Raw genomic sequence first — 22,487 nt, forward strand, 5'->3', positions numbered from 1 at the left:
GAGAAATTATTACACAAATTAGTTTTAGAAATTATAGAGCTGCTAATAAGTTAAACTTAATTCATTTGAAGTTAATCCTACGATTAAATTATTACAGTGAGCTTCAAATAAAAATACCCTATTGTAAATTTCAAAGTGAACTGTGAAGGATGTAAGGACATATTATTATCTATATCTGATACAAAAGTGTGTCATGTTGCGGTATTTGTTACCAAGCTCTTTCGAAATGGCTGGACCGATTTTGATGAAACTTTGAGTGCTTATCGGATCGGTCTGAGGGTCGAACAACATCTATTTTTCATAGAAATTACAATAGGAATAAATGTTAAGAGTACAGCAGAACAAAGTTTTCCGGGTCAGGTAGTTAAGTTTAAATTTTAAATTCGCTGAAAGTAAAATAAGAAATAAGCATACTGTTTACAACTTCTTTGTCTGTAAAAAAGAGAATTTCTATTGTGCCAGAGTATGCGGGTTTAATTTCCACGTCTTAAAAGATATTATAAAAAGGGTGTAATAAATATTTACGACAAAAACCATTTAATCGTTTTTTAATTAAACTTAGATTAGATACACATTATCTTAACTTATTCTCTGATGAATTGGCGCAGTTTTTAAGTAAAAATTTTTTTTATTTTAGTATAAAGATAATAGGAAAGCTGCGTGTTTTTATAATATTATGAAATATAACATTTAGAATCACAGATTTGAATAACAATAACGTACCCTTGAACATACATTTCTTTAGTAAAAAGATTTACCTTTTGTTTTGCTTTTAAAGGAAAATCCAATTGTATTTATCCTCTTCCATTGCCCTCAAGACAACCTCAGATCTTAGAAATAAACAGTGATATTTAAAAATAAGCTCTATTCCAATAACATAAGGTATTAAACTTACTGGCACTGAGCTCAGGCTATATATGCCACTTTTTGAGGTCGTTACAAAACTTCAGGGCATCTCTTGCGCCTGATCGTCTTTAAGACAAGTTCAGATCTTAGAAATAATAGAGTGTTGTTTAAAAATTAGCTCTATTCCAATAACATAAGGTATTAAACTTGCTGGCACTGGGCTCGGGCCATGTAAGCAACTTTTTGCGCCCGCTGTACAACTTCTGGACATCGCTTGCGTCTGATCATCTTGCAGTCCTGGAAGAAGCCTTCGTTTCTTGGGAAACCATTGCTGCCGTCGCAGAATGTGACGAGACCTAGAAAAAATAAGGAAGATTTGAAAATAATTAATAAAACAATTAGTTATGCCGAAGAATTTCACATCTCATCATTCGCATTTGCCAATTAAGGAGGATTACTTGTTGAACTATTGTATAGTGCCTAGTTCCAATATACGATCATAATCATATTTGTCATCTTTTTTTCGGAGATACACCTAAAAACTCTAGCTAAAAAATAACATGTACGTACTTTTTTTTGTTTTCATATAGTTTATTATTGCATAATACGGTTGTAAGAAAGTCCATAGACCAATTATTTAAATACGTAACCCGATTTCAACGTAATTATTGCCCATAGTAAGTGTAGACCAGATAATATCTTTATATAAGAAGCTATAATCATAATAACATATTAACTCATTTTCTTTAATGAGTACCTACTAACTACTGGAGATGTAACCATGGTAGAGATTGTCTAATCTAAAAATGAACGCCCCTCCACTAAACTTAAATGTTTCAATGTGTGAGGACAAATAATTATTGAACCACTTTATATGTGTGCGCGCGTCGATTCTACTGCAAACTTTGACACTCGCGCACTGATTTGTCAACTAATCGGGCGATCAGTTCAGGTGCCTAGCATTGTATGGCGGGGAGAGCGCGCTATGTACGGAATGACACGTCCGTTCTGTCGTGCATCGCGTCATTTATGCACTAGTTGGCCAACTGGTCCTGTCGTTCGGGCATGGACGGGACTGGAGGACTGAACGACCAATGAGGCAGACCAATTTGTGTGTATTGCGTCTATACACGTACTTTGAATGTGAGCGTAAACACAGTGGAGGGGCGTTCATTTTTAGATTAGACAATCTCTAACATCATTATTTCTATCATGTTATCTCAACATATTTAAACGAGACAGTAACTCTGTCTATTTTTCACGCCTCAACCCCTGACCGATTTGGATGAATTTTGGTACAGAGACAGCTGGAGACCTGAGATAGGACATAGGATAGGTTTTATCCCGGAAATACTACGAGAATGGGAACGATGCGAGATTTTATTTGACTACGGATGCGAAGCCGCGGGCGGAAAGCTAGTTGGAAATAAATTAATGTTCAGAATGCATCATGGTCTTTCTTTATTGCCACAACGCGTCCTAGAGTGTTTTTAGTAGAGCCATAACACGAATTACGAGATTTAGATATTTTACTGTAAACACAACACGTTTAAAGCTACATATATTTTCGCGCAATTAATCTTTTTGGTCTTCAATCATCAAATATATTTTTGCCTTTTTGTGTTTTCACAGAAATTGATAGAAACCAATACTATTTACTCAAAGAATATTCTATCAAGGTTAAATGTTATTACTTCATGTAATCCCATTAAACCTTCAGTGACCTGAGAAGCCTTATACTAACAACAAGTCTATTGATAACCTAAATATCAATATTCTAGATTGATTCTGGTGTCTATTTTATGTCAATACAAGATTCCACTAGACAAATTTGTATTGGAATTAAATGTATTTGATCCATATTCCTTGTCTAAACTTAGCTCTTCAAAAAACACGCAAAATGTTGGTCTGAAATTAGAAAGAAATATTTGAAAGAAAGAAAGAAAGATCATTTATATGACTGCATAAAATTAATTCAATTATTTATTATTTATTTAATTTGAAAAAGAAAAATTCCCCATAACCTAGTAGAAAGAGAAAAACAAAAGTAACACACGCTATAAGTACTTTCTATAATAGTCAGGTTTCAAAAAATCTTCATTTAGATTAACTTTAAAATCTATTGGTTATTTTACTAGTTTTTTGCCTCGGCCCTGTGTTGAACAAAGAAAAACCAAGAAATATTTAGCGTATGCCACTCAAGAGTAGCTTTCTAGAGGTGAAATAACTTTAAAATTCGGTTAAGTACCTAGTTGAGTTATACTTATAAATATACGAAAAAAGATTCAAGTTTTGTGTATTTGCATAATATATTAATATATATATATATTAATATTATATATATTAATTATATTAATATTATATATATATTATATATATTAATATTATATATATATTATATATATATATATATATTAATATATTATGCAAATACACAAAACTTGAATCTTTTTTCGTATATTTATAAGCAGACTAATACGGCTCATACTTCCCCTGAGATACAACCTTAGTCTAAGAATTATAATATATTATGTTTTCGACACTATTTACTAGGTTCTTATCCTGGCTTTACCCGGATTAACCCGCGATATAAAAAATTAAATGTACCATAATAATGTAACGTATTAAAGATGTAGAGCGCTATCTTATAGTTTATTTTTAAAGTAGGGCAAAGAGTTACTGAATTAAATCGAAATAATTGTCTAAAGTCTCTTTTTCTGTTTAAATTATTAATATTAATTTTATGCGGTTAAAAATTTAACTTATTATTCGTCTCTCTTTAGATTTAATTTTCACGGAAATATTTTTTAAGAAAGTGAGATTGTCCCGGTTCACGTTTCTTAAAGATATTTTTATTTCATAATAATTAAGGTCGTAACATTGGACTTTAAAATATTTTAATTTTGAGGAATTGTTTTTAAAATTTAAGATTTTTCGATACCAGAATTGCTTAAGCATTTATAGGTAGGTATAATATTATTATTTTCGCGACATACTTCATTAACGAAGTAGTTATTCGTCGTATTAACTCTGTCCGTCTATCTGTCCTTTCTTCACGCCTCGAAACACTGAACCGATTTGCATAAAATTTGATCTTAAGATAGTTGAATACCTGAGAAGGGAAACAGTATTAGAGGTTTTACCCCGGAAATCCCACGGGTAAAGGGCTAAGCAGGACCTTTTACTGCGCGGGCGAAGTCGCGGGCGGAAAGCTAGCTAGCTATTTCATTAAAAAAAAAAATCTTTATTTCACCTTTTGGATATACAATATTGGTTATGAGGCTCTGGCTCCCTTGCTAGGCATAGCCTGTGTTAAGATGAATGAACCGACTCAAAGTTGCAAGGGAAAGTTATATTAATTCGGATGTTGGATATAGTTAAATATGTATTTTGGAATAGAAACTATCAGTAGCTAACTCGTAGATATTAAATAGGTAATATTATATCAAAGTTGTAATATGTAGAGTTTTAGTTTATTACCGATAATTCTGACCGACTAATATAATAAACTTGAATAAAAAAGAGTAAGGAAAACATATGTATGTTTTCCTTTGAGGATAGATCCTTTCTCCGTGAAATTTAGTAAAAAGATGGACTGGAATACCAAAAAGGATACTTACTCTCTACCAGAATATTATTATCATGCGAGTAAAGCCACGGGCTCCAGGTAGTTTTTATTTCACTTTTATTTAAGAGCGAATCATATTTCATACGTTGTTTCTAATTTGGGTTTCTTTTCAGTTTTTAGGATCGTAGCGGAATGTTAAAAAGTTAATTAATCTTCTTCAAGTTTGAGGTTAAAAAGCTTAAACATTTTTTTAATGACGCTGTTATTTAGAATTTCAAACAATGTACTCTTTAGTTGTAGGTAATATATTTTTTACATATAAGAAGTTATAAATACTATGTAGTAGGTACTCATTTAAAATCTCTTATCCCGCATTAAATGAAAATCTATTTATAAACATCGCCAAAGTCTATCTCTACAAAAAAGTTTATCAAAATGTTTACATCGCGTCAAAACGGAACATATTATATACATATTTTCTGCATATTAAATGTTGACCTAGAATTCCTTAACAAACTAGACGCTATTGAAATCATTGTTCAAAGAGAAACTTTTAAACAATATTGCAGTTTCACGCGAGATAAAAATGTACAATCCCACTGGAATTCCAGGGCTAGATATCCCGGTAATATTATCCAGTACATGTATTTTGAGTTATTGTTCGTAGCTTAAAAGCATGAATGTCGAAACTTGATTGCATATTTTTAAGTTTTAATGCTCTAAGATTTAAGTAATGGTTATATGCATTATATGATTGTCGCAAGTTATGTTCTTAAAATCTCTTATTTAAATAGGGTATATTTTTTATTTGGTGATACTTTCATAAGTTGAACATTTGAAATAAAGTAGTCACAATTATTCGTATATGTGGATAATGTGTGCATGCTTGAAGTCTTTACATATTTTACTCATAAGCGGCGAATAAGCTCTTTCGAATAACAACAGTTTGATTGGAGTTTGAATTTTTATTTTTTTTCCAAAGGAATTTTGTTTTATAGGCAAGTAGTAGCCTATACGTGATTATTGCATCTGTATAATATTATGTTAATTATTAATTTGTGTATGTCTGTTTATAGGCATTAATTATAATGGATGTATGTTGGTGTTAATTTATTTTTTTATTTTTTTTTATTATTTTATAAAAAAAAATAAAAAATAAATAAATAAATAATGTTTATATAAATAAATATCTTTGTCTTATAATCTAAAAAACCTTTACAGCTACAGATAAAAATCACAATTACCAAGTCCCCAAACACGTCCACCACGAAATTCCCCCTCGAACTTCATACCATCAGCTCTCCAGAACACTCCATGGCCGTGGAACCAACCTTGCATGAATTCTCCTTCATACCTAGAACAAGATCCTTACATATTATATTAGAACCTTGGAATAAAGTGCTATTTGTACTGAGCACGAGAAATACATGTAGTCTTTTATCGCTCTATTGATATAGTTTATTGAAGGATTATTTGCATATAATAATATTATGTAAGTTATGATAAGTATACGATGGATGCTATTTGTTCGTCTTGTTTTTACTACAATTCATATAAAACTTACTATGATCATACTTTTGAGAAATCAAAGAGTTTTAACTGAATTTAAACGCATATTTTATTTATTCATTAGATCAACTTTAATGTCTGCATTTAGATATGATATTAACATAAAATTCAAATAAGAAAATACTAACGTATTATTAATTGAATATAAATGCTCAGTGATTTAGAAAACCATAATGGATAATAGGTACCTAAGATTTAAATATTCATCTATGTTAACGTGTCATCTCTACTTAACTTAAACATGAAGCCTAAAGTTAAATGACGTGCTTCTAACTGAAATTTTAGTAAATGGTGTAAACGTTCATTATTTAAGACAAATGGTTTTCAGAAAATGTTAAGTGCTCGTCACTTCATAATCAATCTTTAGGTGTTATTTTAAGTTTTTATGAAAATATTCAAAGGGATGCATCTAACTAGTACCTATTTTAATTCTGATTATACTGAATCAAACTTTCGAAGAGAATAAATCGTATTGTCATAGTAAATAAAGTCTTTAGCAATATTCAACATAAAATAATATCTGCGCCTGATCAAATTTATTAGCACAAAATTGGAAACACAATTTTGCTAAGCTAAATTGAGTGAGAAAAATGTTTAATATTTAAGCATAATATTACTCATACTTCCCGCCAATATTGCTACAGATAAGTTGGAGTAAATTTCATAAAATGCTGTGTGAAGATTGGAGTTTTTCTTCGAAATCCAACCGTCTGGAAGTTATTTATCAATGTGAAACAGGGAAACGATTGAATAATGTATTTTTTGGATATCTAATGGATTATGGAAAGATTTAAAAACTCGTTACAAATGAAATATTTTTGTCATGCTTTATCCTAAATTTACAACTAACATTTTATGTACAACAAAAAATTAATAATTAATAATAATATTTTTTTTAGATAAATATAATAAAATATAACACTAGCTGTGCCCCACAGTTTTACACGCATTGCCCCGCTCCTGTTGGTCTTATCTTAATGGTATAATATAATATAGCTATAATAATAGATAATAGCTTTCCCCGATAAATTGGCTGTCTAATGCTGAAACAATTTTTCACATAAACTAACAAACATTTCAGATTTATAATATTAGTATAGATACTCTTAATCAGGCAGTATTTAAATACCAAATAAAACGCAGACATTCAAGGTGGCATTTTAACGTAAAAATCACCAATGAGCCGTGAATTATTGCGACGTTTACTCAAATCAAAAGTCGGCCGTGCTTGACGACCTGAATATAATTTATTACCCTTTAATGTGCTTTGCCGATACCTTATTAAACACCTTATAAATATTATGAACTGCCATTTAATATGCTTATTAAAAAATATATCATGAATTTATAGCTGCTATATACTGACTACGGAAAAAGCTATACTTCGCTAATGCACACTACAAACTGCATACAATACATACGATACAACACACATATTACTGCAAGCTCCAAAAACCAGATCCATATAATTAATTTTTAAAAAAATATTTTATAACATACAAATTATGATTGATTGGATCTGAAATTGGTTATAAAACAACAAGTTTAAAAAGGAAGGAAGTAATTTTCTTTAACAAGAGTAACATGAGAAAAAATATTTTATGATAAATATTTTAAAACAAATCTTCCATAATTAAACAATTATAATAAGTGATATGTATTAATCTCTTAATCTCTATTATTTATTCTTAAATTAATTATTCTAAATCTCTATTTGAAATAATTACGCAATTGTGGAGATACTAATACTTTACATTTATCATAAAAAAAAATTATGTTCTACAATTTTCCACGCTTATCCCATAGGTAGCAATTTGCTGTAAATTGTCGCTAAGAGTCTAAACCTAAATATCTGATTTAATTATTCGTCCAGGTATTTTGTAATTAATGTTCCAAAGGGTATAATGGCCATGTTTCTAATTATTTAGAATCTGTTTATCTTGCTTGCTCTATAATTACAGGTAATTTTTAGCTTAAAAGATGCAAAAGAACCTAATTTGTTTAGGGGCATAATAATTGAAACCCGACTCTTTTGTTTTAGTGATGCAATAATCTAATCTACTTTTTCTATTTTACATAAGGGCGTATTCAGAAAGAAAGCTTGAAACTTATAAGCGCTTATCGGCGCTTGTCATGTTCATATATTTTCCTGTCAGTGCTGGTAACCCGCGCAGGAAAATATATGAACATGACAAGCGCCGATAAGCGCTTATAAGTTTCAAGCTTTCTTTCTGAATACGCCCTAAGGGTTTATGCCAAAAAGACTATGTTAGATCATCTTGGTCACAGATTAACATAACATAACAGCCAACAAATTTTCTCTTTGAAAAGGCTAAAATAAAGGATAAAAAGGTAAAAATAAGAACTTCTTATTTCTATTCTAGTCTCAATTTCTACAACTACCTATATAAAGTTGCGAAATAAAACGTCTCACGACCAATTTACGTATATTATTTCACAATGAAAACGAAATACAAAACAAAATAGACATTTTTATTTATCAGGTCTAGAATTTACTAGAAAACATTTCAAATATCCACAAACAAGTAATGTAGTTTGAACACTATCTAGGCCAAAAGCTACTTAATCAGACCAGTCGTATCTTCGTCCCATCTGGAGAGACAAGGTAACATAATATTATTCAGAGAAAACTAGTATAAGTCTAGACTACACAGTAATTGTGACATTATGTAATACTAGCTTACCGCCCGCGGCTTCGCCCGCTTGGTCTAAAACCTAATAAATTATATACTAAAACCTTCCTCTTAAATCACTCTATCTATTAAAAAAAACCGCATCAAAATACGTTGCGTAGTTTTAAAGATTTAAGCATACAAAGGGACATAGGGAAATAGGGACAGAGAAAGCGACTTTGTTTTAAACTATGTAGTGATATTGTTAATTATCGATTTGAATATCAATCAACTCTCACTGCCATATTTTTTATTTATGTCTTGAATGAGTTAACTGAAAAACAACTTCACTGATACAAATTTTACCGTAAAATGTTCGAAACGTTTGGTTAATTAAAACAATGAATAAATCGCGTTTAAAATCCGTTTATAAGTTTTAATTTCTAAATGTATAATAAAATCAAACACAAGGAAATAGTATTTGATAACTCACATCAATAGAAAAAGCTAAAAGCATTTTTCCTCGCTGACGTAATCTTTTATTTCTATTATCCTAGCTCTGGGTAGAGCCGGGAAAATTCTCTTGTATGTAGTGTATCATACAATTTAAAAGATAACTTTCTCGCTGTATTGTATTCTGCACGTCATCTCAGTTAGTAGACAAATAATATTTTTGTCAAGATTCTATTATTTGATAAAACATATTTATAACAATACAGTGGGTGTATTTTTAAAACTTATTTGGTGAGTATTTATTATCATAACTATGGTGAAAATATTAAAAAGATTTTCCGTAATAATTTAATGAAATTGAATTACGATCAATAAAATGAAAATAGTCTTTGTCACAAGAATTTATGTAACTTACTTCTGATGAATAATATCTCCAGAATCGGTTTAAAAACTTTCCCATTGCATCCATTACGCGTACATACTAATTTGCATATTATCAAATCACACCCAAACATACTATATTACCACTATCTATAATTATTTAGGACACAAAAAAACATACTTTTACTTACTGGCACTATTTAAACCACAAATAGGAACTCACTTGGCACCATCAGGGAACGTCATAACTCCGAGTCCAGAGCAGAGGCCGCTCATCAAAGACCCGTCATACCTCGTCCCATCAGGCAGGATAAGGTGACCCATTCCATGCTTCTGGCCCTTGGAGTTCCAGTCACCCACATACTTGGTACCATCTTCGTATTTGTACGCGCCGGTCTTCGCCGCGCCGGGTTCTGATGCTGGAAGTAGATTTAAAGCCACGTCATCTATACTAATATTATAAAGCTGAAGAGTTTGTTTGTTAGAACGCGCTAATCTCAGGAACTAATGGTCCGATTTGAAAAATTCTTTCGGTGTTAGATAGCCCATTCATCGAGGAAGGCTATAAGCTATATATATCATCACGCTCAGACTAACCGGAGCGGAGCCACGCGGGTGAAACCGCGGAGTGCAGCTAGTTTTAAATATAATAAAAAGAAATAAAGTATGGGAAAACGTAGTTGTAATGTATGTTAGTTTACTTGTTATAATAATCAGCTCTACTAATCCTCTATTGAGAAACTATAATACGCTCAGGTTTTAATGTTTACATGATATTTTTAATTCATGTGTAGATGTTTTATCAATCACAAAAATAGTTATTTTTCTGTCATCCTCCTGTCCTTAATGAAAATGCACTGTTAGTATTAAATCTTAAATAATTATATAATGTCAGTTGGGTCAGCGATTGAGCTTGGATCCCATTTTTACATTTGTGGTTTTGGTGGGGTCATTACTTTTTGTACAGAAAATTACTATGCAAATTTGATTTACTTTATAAAATGTTATGTAGACTTTTAATAAGAAGACAGGCTCCTGAAAAACAGTACTTCTAATAAAAAGTATTGGTTCTGAGATACAGTAAACAGACTCTTTATTAATTGAAGATGTTCGTAAATTATATTAAACACTAAATTTATACCGTTACCGTAAATTCAAACTAGCACAGTACTAATTAGATATTATGGTTCATGTTTCAAACAACCTTACTCTAACGTTTAGTTTGGCCTTTCTTCATACTGTACATTATCTTAATAAGGCTATATTATATTCAAAAGCATCAGCATAACACCTCTTGTTTCTAAGAGTTCATTTAAAATGTTTTAGAATAAAAAAAAACATTAAAATAAATAAACAAAACGTATAATATCGGTTAATCTGAAGTTTTTGAATAGGGATTGAGATATATTTTTTTATTAAACTTTAAATTCTGACAAAGTGAAATAAAATTATAAAGCTTTCACAGATTCTTCCCTTTGGGATTTAAAGACAAATGACATCAATGAACTTCCATTAATTTGATTGAAGGCTGATAATAATTGGTAATATTTTCACTAAAGTATATTTTCCGAACGGCGTTCCAAGATAAATATTTTTTTAATGCGGATAACATTTTGGTAATTCCGTCATAATCAGTTATTATGGTAACAACGAATTGATACAATTATTATGACATTAGTCTATGAAATTTTCAGTAAAATAGGACTTATGGAATAAAATCACAAATTTTTTTTTTTTTTATATACAGAAATAGCCAGGCATTTGACTGCACAATTACCTGATGGTAAGTAGTGATGCAGTCTATGAAGAGGCATGTCTGCCTAGATAGAGCCTATTCACTCTTGCCTTGAATGTGTTTAAGTTGTATTTATCCGGGAAGACGGAAGCGGGACTTATATTAAATCACATCATATTTTACTGTCTTTTTATGAATTCAGTACAAATCAATTTCAGAAGCGATTCATTCGTGTAATAATATCGAAATAGAATATTAAAATATATATTAGATAATTTTCTCTTTTATGAAAAACATATTACAATTCTATGAAACATTTCATTAGGTACGTGACAGAAATAATATAAACTATTAGCTCAACCAAGCTCAACAAATTATCCCCTAACTAGTACTCCCCTTGCAGATTTGTCAAATTAGAGGTCTATTACACTTGATATTCGGTATACAATGTTTGTTTACATAACTTCACGTTAATTTGATTTATTCTATATGCCTACATTTGAGTAGTGAAGTGATGTACTTTCATGTGAGTGTTGTAAATAAGCTTTTATTTTAATTCGTTTAGGGATATGAAATTGTAAAATTTAGATTTAAAAATAAAATCTGTGTAAATGACTCTTTGAGGCTTTCAGGAGTAAAGTAAATATTTTAACTTTTATTTATGAAAAATTAGTAAACAAGCTAGAGGTTGATATAAATATAAGATTTCATTAGAATCGTAGTTATACTAAGCCTAAAATTTTTGTCACTTAAGTTCCCCTCAGTGATATAGGATTTTCACTTGGTTTTCATTACAGCAGGTAAATTACTTTAAAATGTTATTTATATAATCATTTTACTTTAAAATGCTTATTTATAAGATACATTGCAAATAATTTGGATAAGTGCTCTTACAGTGAACAGGTAATATTCATGGGTAGTGAAATATTTACCTCAGAGGTTTTTTTCAAAGGATTTTTACTGTATGAATCAAATTAAATGAAATCTTCTTATATATAAAATTCTCGTGTCACAATGTTAGTCTGCATACTCCTTCGAAACGGGTGGACCGATTCTCATGAAATTTTCTGTGCATATCGGGTAAGTCTGAGAATCGGACAACATCTATTTTTCATATATACCACGGGCGAAGCCGGGGCGGACCGCTAGTTTTATTATAAAAATTTAATTTCTGAAAATGTATTTCATTTTTGTTTTTAGGAAATGGAAGTTATAATCCTGAATTTTTAACCGTTGAATATGTATTTTTGTGTTACATATTTTGATTTGAATAATTTTGATATCAATGATAGGTCTAAAATGAAACTCGACGCGTTTGAAATCGGATATCCCTGTCACTTCTAAGACAGATGAGGATAGTGTTATATAATTAAACATCTTGAACACAAGCACCGTTCAAGCATTCGGAAATATACCGTTTAGGAATGGATTGGATTTCTGAAACGCGAAATCTATTACCTGTTTGAATAGATTAGAGTTTTGGGTTACGAATCACGACGTGGTCTTGTTATTTATAGTCCATTGAATAAAAAGTCCTAGAGTGCGTGAGTTAGTAACGTAAGATGTTTCTTCGGAAACATGTCAAGAGTCCCTAGGTAATAAACATACTAAAACCCCGGGCCACTAGGAGGAGCCCCGGAGTGGGGGGAGGGGGGAAATGGGTCCATTTTTTCATTTTTCGCTTAAATCTCAAAAACGGTACATGTTAGAGAAAAACTTTCAAGGAAAAGTTGAAAGGCCATAAAATTATCTACAAGTTGTACCTTAATCATTTTTTCCTATATCCTACCGTTTCTGAGTTATACGCAGTAAAACATGATTTTGGCTCAAACAATTTCCACATCAATCGATCAAAAAATATTTCTTTCTTCCAAAAAACTCAAATGTGCAACTTGTGACCGGTACTGATAGATTCCTCTTAATTAGGTCTATAATTGGTAAAATAAACACATTCCTCCATGGAAGCCTTTAGGAGGAATCGATTGTCAAAATATTATATTATGGTAGTTTGAGTTACTGAACTTGATCTTTTTATTTTTTTCTTCCAAAAAACTCAAAAGTGCAACTTGTGACCGATACAGATAGATTGCTCATAATTGGGTCTTTCATTGATAAAAATACCAGATTCCACCACGGAGGCGTTTACGGGGAATTGAATTTTATTAGGGTAGTTACGATACTTGAACTTTTTATTTTTTTTCTCCAAAAAAACTCAAAAGTGCAACTTGTGACCGATACTGATAGATTGCTCTTAATTAGGTCTATAATTGGTAAAATAAACACATTCCTCCATGGAAGCCTTTAGGAGGAATCGATTGTCAAAATACTATATTAGGGTAGTTTGAGTTACTGAACTTTATCTTTTTATTTTTTTCTTCCAAAAAACTCAAATGTGCAACTTGCGACCAGTACTGATAGATTGCTCTTAATTATTTCTATAATTGGTAAAATAAACACATTCCTCCATGGAAGCCTTTAGGAGGAATCGATTGTCAAAATATTATATTAGGGCAGTTTGAGTTACTGAACTTGATCTTTTTATTTTTTTCTTCCAAAAGACTCAAAAGTGCAACTTGTGACCGGTACAGATAGATTGCTCATAATAAGGTCTATCATTGATAAAAATACTAGATTCCACCACGGAGGCGTTTACGGGGAATTGAATTTTATTAGGGTAGATACGATACTTGAACTTTTTATTTTTTTTCTTCCAAAAAACTCAAAAGTGCAACTTGTGACCGGTACCGATAGATTGCTCATAATTAGGTCTATCATTGATAAAAAAACCAGATTCCACCATGGAGGCGTTTAGGAGGTATTGAATTTTATTAGGGTAGTTGCGATACATGAAGTTTTTAACTAACTACCCTAATAAAATTCAATTCCCCGTAAACGCCTCCATGGTGGAATCTGGTATTTTTATCAATGATAGACCTAATTATGAGTAATCTATCTGTATCGGTCACAAGTTGCACTTTTGAGTTTTTTGGAAGAAAAAAAATAAAAAGTTCATGTATCGTAACTACCCTGATAAAATTCAATTCCCCGTAAACGCCTCCGTGGTGGAATCTGGTATTTTTAGCAATGATAGACCTAATTATGAGTAATCTATTTGTACTGGTCACAAGTTGCACTTTTGAGTTTTTTGGAAGAAAAAAATAAAAAGATCAAGTTCAGTAACTCAAACTACCATAATATAATATTTTGACAATCGATTCCTCCTAAAGGCTTCAATGGAGGAATGTGTTTATTTTACCAATTATAGAACTAATTAAGAGCAATCTATCAGTACTGGTCACAAGTTGCACATTTGAGTTTTTTGGAAGAAAGAAATATTTTTTGATCGATTGATGTGGAAATTGTTTGAGCCAAAATCATGTTTTACTGCGTATAACTCAGAAACGGTAGGATATAGGAAAAAATGATTCAGGTACAACTTGTAGATAATTTTATGGCCTTTCAACTTTTCCTTGAAAGTTTTTCTCTAACATGTACCGTTTTTGAGATTTAAGCGAAAAATGAAAAAATGGACCCATTTCCCCCCTCCCCCCACTCCGGGGCTCCTCCTAGTGGCCCGGGGTTTTAGTATGTTTATTACCTAGGGACTCTTGACATGTTTCCGAAGAAACATCTTACGTTACTAACTCACGCACTCTAGACCCCCCTTGGAGGGACTCATTCAGTGGACTATTATACATAGTTTTGGCTATGATCTCTTGCCTACTTGTAACATTTTTTAATGTTTAACATCATCACTGGACAATAGATAGTAATTAATGACTACTTCATTATTCTCCCATAAGAACAGATAAGCTCGTTTATATTTGCTTCTGTAAGCGTATGTTATATAAATTAATCTTTGTTCCAAATTCTATGACCTATAATTACAATAATTGTGTTGATGAAATTCCAAACGTAAAGTAAACGTGTATCTTTCGGATTTCACCAGCTGCCTCAAACCTTTACATTTCGATTTAATCAATCCATACTAATATTATAAATGCGAAAGTAACTCTGTCTGTCTGTCTGTTACTCAATCACGCCTTAACTACTGAACCAATTTGCATGAAATTTGGTATAGAGATATTTTGATACCCGAGAAAGGACATAGGCCACTTTTTATTGCGAAATATGTACAATAATATTATGTAGTAGTTAATAATATCAAATCTTTTTTATTTCTTACTTTTCCGTTTTTGAAGTCGGTTGTTTTTAACGCAGTAATTTTTATTTAATACTTTTTAGTGTATTTTTCAACACGAATCAAACGAGCCCAAACTCGATAAAGTTGAGTCAATATATTACTGAGTTCCTATGGCCACCTTCCGATTCCATCATCAAATCAGCTTCATGTCATGATAATGTTTCATCGCTATCAAATTTACATACGTATTCAAAATTTCAGCTCAATCGGTTACCGGGAAGTGAATCAAAGTTACTTGCTACATATCAACTTAGTCATCGAACACAGACAAAAATGCTCATAAAATAAAAACTACTACTGGGCCAAATCGACACCATCCCGCATCGAACAAAAAAAGAATCACGTAAATCGGTTCAGAAACCTCGGAGTAATCGGTGTACTTACATTCATAAAAAAAAATATACCGGCCGAATTGATAACCGCATAAAATCGCATGGAGAGCTTAATTTTCATTAAAGGCTCTAATCGCACGGAAAGCTAAATTTTCACAAAAAAGCTCTATTCGCACGGAGAGCTTAATTTTCTCAAAAAACTCTCATCGCACGGAGAGCTTAATTTTCACAAAAAGCTTTAATCGCACGGAAAGCTTAATTTTCACAAAAAGCTCTAATCGCACGGAGAGCTTAATTTTCGCAAAAAGCTCTAATCGCACGGAAAGCTTAATTTTCACAGAAAGCTCTAATCGCACGGAGAGCTTAATTTTCACAAAAAAAGCTCTAATCGCATGGAGAGCTTAATTTTCATAAAAAGCTCTAATCGCACGGAAAGCTTTATATTCACAAAAAGCTATATTCGCACGGAAAGCTTAATTTTCACAAAAAGCTCTAATCGCACGGAGAGCTTAATTTTCACAAAAAGCTCTAATCGCACGGAAAGCTTAATATTCACTAAAAACTAATCGCATGGAGAGCTTAATTTTCATTAAAGGCTCTAATCGCACGGAGCTAAATTTTCACAAAAAAGCTCTAATCGCACGGAGAGCTTAATTTTCACAAAAAACTAATCGCATGGAGAGTTTAATTTTCACAAAAAGCTTAATTTTCACAAAAAGCTCTAAGCGCACGGAGAGCTTAATTTTCGCAAAAAGCTCTAATCGCACGGAAAGCTTAATTTTCACAAAAAGCTCTAATCGCACGGAGAGCTTAATTTTCACAAAAAAGCTCATATCGCACGGAGAGCTTAATTTTCGCAAAAAGCTCTAATCGCACGGAAAGCTTAATTTTCACAAAAAGCTCTAATCGCACGGAGAGCTTAATTTTCACAAAAAAGCTCATATCGCACGGAAAGCTTAATTTTCACAAAAAGCTCTAATCGCACGGAGAGCTTTATTTTCACAAAAAACTCATTGCACGGAGAGCTTAATTTTTCTCATTAAGCTCTAATCGCACGGAAAGCTTAATTTTCACAAAAAGCTCTAATCGCACGGAGAGCTTATTATTCACAAAAAGCTCTAATCGCATGGAAAGCTTAATTTTCACAAAAAAGCTCTAATCGCATGCGGCATGAAGAGCTTACTTTTCATAAAAAGCTCTAATCGCACGGAGAGCTTTATATTCCCAAAAAGCTCTATTCGCACGGAAAGCTTAATTTTCACAAAAAGCTCTAATCGCACGAAGAGCTTAATTTTCGCAAAAAGGTCTAATCGCACGGAAAGCTTAGTTTTCACAAAAAGCTCTAATCGCACGGAGAGCTTAATTTTCACAAAAAAGCTCTAATCGCATGGAGAGCTTAATTTTCATAAAAAGTTCTAATCGCACGGAGAGCTTAATTTTCACAAAAAGCTCCATTCGCACGGAAAGCTTAATTTTCACAAAAAAGCTCTAATCGCATGGAGAGCTTAATTTTCACAAAAAGCTCATATCGCACGGAAAGCTTAATTTTCACAAAAAGCTCTAATCGCACGGAGAGCTTAATTTTCGCAAAAAGCTCTAATCGCACGGAAAGCTTAATTTTCACAAAAAGCTCTAATCGCACGGAGAGCTTAATTTTCACAAAAAGCTCTTATCGCACGGAGAGCTTAATTTTCACAAAAAACTCATCGCACGGAGGCTTAATTTTCAAAAAAGCTATAATCGCATGGAGAGCTTAATTTTCATTGATGTAATTTCACTTATTTCGATGACATTTTAATGATTTTGAAATAAAAAATTGCGTATGGCACCTATTTAACAACGAAAAAAACGTCTTGCAATAACAAATTTATGTCTGATGGATCTATCTAAAGGCAAAATATTAAAAATTACGCGTTAATAAATGACTTTAAATTACGGATATTTTCCTGTGCGCACTAATAAACGCAACCACTACCGCCAGCCAGACAGCGCGGACTCTAACCGAAATAGCAAGAGAAACAGTATATCAAAAACCCAACTATACTAATATGACTTTTTTTAAACGTTAATAGCTCCCGTACCATAAAAAAGATTTGACATTATTATTTACTAGAGTGCGTTTCACGAAAGAGTTCCCCTGCCGTTATGTTGGCTTACCAGACTGTCAAAAACGAAAATATTTTTTTTTAATCAAAAATGACAGAGAAAATATTCTCCTTTCTAGGCAGCCGACCCCGTAAGATACGGGATAAGGCTAGGAAGAAAGGAGAATATTTTCTCTGTCATTTTTGACAAAAAAAAAATATTTTCGTTTTTGACAGTCAGGTATGCCAACATAACGGCTCGTGAAACGCACTCTACATAATATTATTTATATGTGCTATTTATTAAAAAGGTTTGATGTCGGTGCACGGGCTTAATACTAAGTGCTTAATGTTCGGCACCAACTTCAAACCTATTTAATAAATAGCACATCCATACTAATATTATAAATGCGAAAGTAACTCTGTCTGTCTGTCTGTTACTCAATCACGCCTTAACTACTGAACCAATTTGCATGAAATTTGGTATAGAGATATTTTGATACCCGAAAAAGGACATAGGCCACTTTTTATTGCGAAATATGTACCACGGGCGAAGCCGGGGCGGACCGCTAGTTAAGGATATAATTAAATTACTTTAAAATGAAATGTCAAGTGACATTTAAAATATGCTTCAGTTTCTTTTTTACCTTATCCGCTAGTTAAAATAACAAATGGGGAATGAAAATCTACGTCTAATGGTGCATATAGACCTTAAAACATAGAACTAGAGCTCTAGCTCTTTAAAGCAAGAGCATTATTTCATGATGTTTTAGTAATAAACGAAAACTCGTATTCAGTGTTGTTCAGTATTTTCGAACGCACTAAGAACAACGAAAGAATGCTCTACGCCTGTTTTCACTAAAATCATCTGACATAGTTGGCTTCGAATTAGCATTTGCTCGTTTGATGTAAATGCACCGTAATGCTAGGCGTCCATTAGAGGCGGATCGGGCCGGGCCGCATCGCAACGGGCCGTCTGTAATGGACGCGCTGTTTGCTCCTGCGTCCACCTGTACGGGGCGCGGCGGACCGCCTAGGCGGATTTTATCTAACAGACGCTCGCCGCTTACATCCGCCTGCCTGCGTCCACTAGACGGGTCGGGGCGGGCCGGGCCGCAGCGCACCGCCGGCAGAAATCCGCCTGTGAAGCGATATCCGCCAATGCGTTGCGGCCCGCTCCGACCCGATCCGTCGCTAATGGACGATGTTTCATACAAAACATAGGCCGGCGTATTTTTGCGTTGCGATGCGGCCCGGCCCGATCCGCCTAGTGGACGCCAGCCATAATAGTATCTACTAGGGAGGGAGATCAGCAAGCGGAGAAACCCTTTCTTGTTATGAATATATAGCTCATGTTATCGTTAATCCAATTAATAATTATCACTGTGACTTATTTTAAACGAATTCTAAATATAACAAGGAAGTATCAGAAGCCTTACCATCAATCATCGTTGGTATGTTCACTCAACACAGGCCACTAGCAAACTGAAGGGATTCCTTGGTCAATGCTTAATCTAATTTAGACTTCGCGTGATCTGCTTACACGTGACAATGTCTGTATTTAGTGAATTTATAGATATAGCATTGTCAAACATTAAGGGCTTCTCCGATTTTTTGTTTTGCGATTTTGATGAAGGTGACACATTGATTGGTGTAAAATTTGGGTGAAATGTGGTACACATTGAAAATAAAAAATGTGAGGTATAGAATTTGATACATTGTTTGTTAGAAAGAGCTTATTCTCTTGTCCTATTGGTTCGGATTAAAAATTATGAATGAATTGGATAGTCCATTTATTGAGTAAGGTTCTAAACTGTAATATAACGACACGCTACGAACAATACTGCTGCTACGCATGAACAGAAAAGTGAAACTTCTTTAGACGCGTTGAGAGTAAAATCACGTCATGGCAATACCGTCACGTCATGGAGTAAGGCGACGATTTTGGTATCTTTGAATCTTGTCAAAGAAGTTTCACTTCTGACAAGTGTGCACGGCACACAAGCTCTTTTTTAGAGTAGATAAGACGGGTAACTAGTCCTTCATAAAACAATTCCTTTCACCTTCAAGATGTTCCGATGGTCGAAGTGTTAATCAAATCCGATTCATCTCTCGAGACTATCTAACTTTCTGAGAGTATAAACTATAAAACATAAATTATTGAGTAAGTAATTGAACGAGATTTCATGGAAGGGCATTAAATTTTAATTTCTTCATTCGTATAGAAAAAGCTTTTCCACGCTAGGCTCTGCTTTGTGTGAAATTCTACGTATTTTGTCTCGATAGCATAGTGCTATCGAATTTATTGGAAACTATTAAGATGATGGATTAAAATGAAAGCAGATAGTAATATAATTTATTATCGACTATAGAAGTAGAAAAATTTTATTCGCAGAATTATTACAACTCTTCTGTGTAGAAATTGCTATTCCTTTATTTCCCAATTACTAACTTAATGACGAAAAATATTCCTTGTTGCATATTGTATAATGTTTATCAAGAGAACGATATTATACACTTCTTTAAAAAATATGTCTGTATGGTAAGACACACAAGACTGATCTTACCGACCTTAAGACCTTAAGAAGACTTATCTGACCTACTTGTCCCTAAAGAAAATCGATCAGTGAAACAGATGTATGCATTAAGCCCCATTTCGGGACACGGGACTTCACACACACACACACACATACATTATATTAAGAAATCTTAACGAAATTGTTGAGTGCATGCAATCGATTTCCAAGGAAACAGTACTTTTGTTTACCAAGTTGTGTTTAATTAATTTATTTCAGAAATTCTAGACCAGACCGCACCTTGAACTAATAGTCCTAGATTAATCTTCAAGACCAAACTCTCCTTGAAATGCCCTGGAGAGAATCTTGCTCCGGTATTGTTTAATAATATCGCATTATTCAACTATTTCCAATCTAAAGTGGCATACAAATAATATTATGCACATACTTGCATATGCAAGATAGATAGGTAGGTAGTAAAAATATTGGTAGATAAAAGAATTATTTTAAGAAATACAAGTACTTCAGACCTATTCGAAAAATATGTGCTAGAAGAATATAAAAAGTGCGTATAAAAAATAATAACTGTATAAACGACAACGAATAATATGTTCCTGTTTTTGAGCATAATAATAAATTACCTTTAGCATAGTGACAATTGAAGGCGTCATTCAGAGTTTTCTAATATTAAAACATAAAATAGAATATTTTATGCTCTTGGAAATTTGCTTTAACCCTTGCTTTTACCCGTCGAAGCCACGGATTCGGATATTTAATTTTAGTAAGTAAAGTAAGTATAATTATGTTATTACAGATTATTACCTACTGTAGGTATATTTATTTAATTATCGTCTTATAGGGAATATAATATATAATTTGACTGACCGGTTGGCTTAGTTGGTAGTGACCCTGCCTTCCAACCCGGAGGTCGTGGGTTCGATTCCCACCCAGGGCAAATATTAATTGTGTGATGAATGTTTGCTCTACGTCTGGGTGTTAATTATCTATATAAGAATTTATTTAAAATTATATTAGTAAGTTTATCAGCCATCTGGTTTCCAAAACACACGCGAAAGCTTAGTATGGAATCAGATCGTGCCGTTTGTGAAAATTGTCCTGAATATTAATTATTATGTATATATAATCGAAATCCATTATCTAATTCACATTAAACTAAATCGAATCAAGTGCATGCACTAATACGATATATTCAATGTCGTGTTTGGACTAATATCACGCTAATTCAGTGAATAACATAGTAAATTAGAGTATTTACTCGCATGTATAATTAGCTTTGATATCTAATTATTGGATTTCTAGCAAGTGCTTCTGGCTTTGGTAAATTTTATATTATAAGTAAATAAATCTAAACTAATATTATAAAGCTGAAGAGTTTGTATGTTAGTTTGTTTGAAAGCGCTTATCTCAGGAGCTAAGTCCGATTTGAAAAATTCTTTTGGTGTTAGATAGCTCATTTATCGAGGAAGGCTATACGTTAAATAATATCACGCTGACCAACAGAAGTGGAGCCACGCGGGTGAAACCGTGGAGGGCAGCTAGAGTTTAATAAATGTATTGTAGTATATTATATTACTAGCGGTCCACCCCGGCTTCGCCCGTGGTAGGTACCTACATTTTTTTTTTTTTTTTTTTTTTTTTTTATACTAAAACCGACAAAGGAGCGGGCGGTGTACTGATGAAGGTGATCACCGCCGCCCATAGCAATTGCAACGTTAGGTAACCTTGCGATTGTTTTGCCGGCCTTTGAGGGACGCGTAGGCTCTTTTTTTGAAGGCATCCATGTCGTAGGTAGATGGAAACACCGAAGAAGGCAAGCTGTTCCACAATTTTGTTGTTCGGGGCAGAAAATGCCGTGGAAAACGCACAGTTGTTGATAGCCACTCATCCAGATGGTGCGGATGGTACTTGAGCTTGTGTCGTGCAGTGCGATTGTGGAATATGGCAGCCGGTATTAAGCCAAAAAGTTCCTCGGAACACTCCCCATTGTACAGGCGGTAGAATACGCACAGAGACGCAACGTCCCGCCGCAGTGCCAATGGATCGAGCCGATCGGTTAGCTCGGGTTTGCCGACGATTCGAGTGGCTCGACGTTGCAGGCGGTCAAGAGGAAGTAGTTGGTATTGGGGTGCTCCAGCCCAAAGGTGA

At 33.1% G+C, this 22,487-nt stretch overlaps 1 protein-coding gene across 1 annotated transcript; it reads right to left on the minus strand.

Annotated features, from left to right (window-relative positions):
- Positions 1 to 578: 578 nt before the first annotated feature.
- rtp (MORN repeat-containing protein retinophilin) lies at positions 579 to 19,335 on the minus strand. Its single transcript, XM_089704360.1, has 4 exons — positions 19,245 to 19,335; positions 9,674 to 9,869; positions 5,659 to 5,768; positions 579 to 1,202 (listed from the first exon to the last, which is right to left on the minus strand). Exons 1-4 carry the CDS (start codon positions 19,252 to 19,254, stop codon positions 1,048 to 1,050), a joined length of 471 nt encoding a protein of 156 aa, XP_089560486.1. The 5' UTR covers positions 19,255 to 19,335; the 3' UTR covers positions 579 to 1,047.
- Positions 19,336 to 22,487: the final 3,152 nt, after the last annotated feature.

The sequence above is a fragment of the Colias philodice genome, chromosome 15 (genome assembly GCF_061535455.1).
Source record: "Colias philodice isolate Cphi_HAF_F1 chromosome 15, ilColPhil1 Martin Lab GWU primary, whole genome shotgun sequence".
Lineage (NCBI taxonomy): Eukaryota > Metazoa > Arthropoda > Insecta > Lepidoptera > Pieridae > Colias > Colias philodice.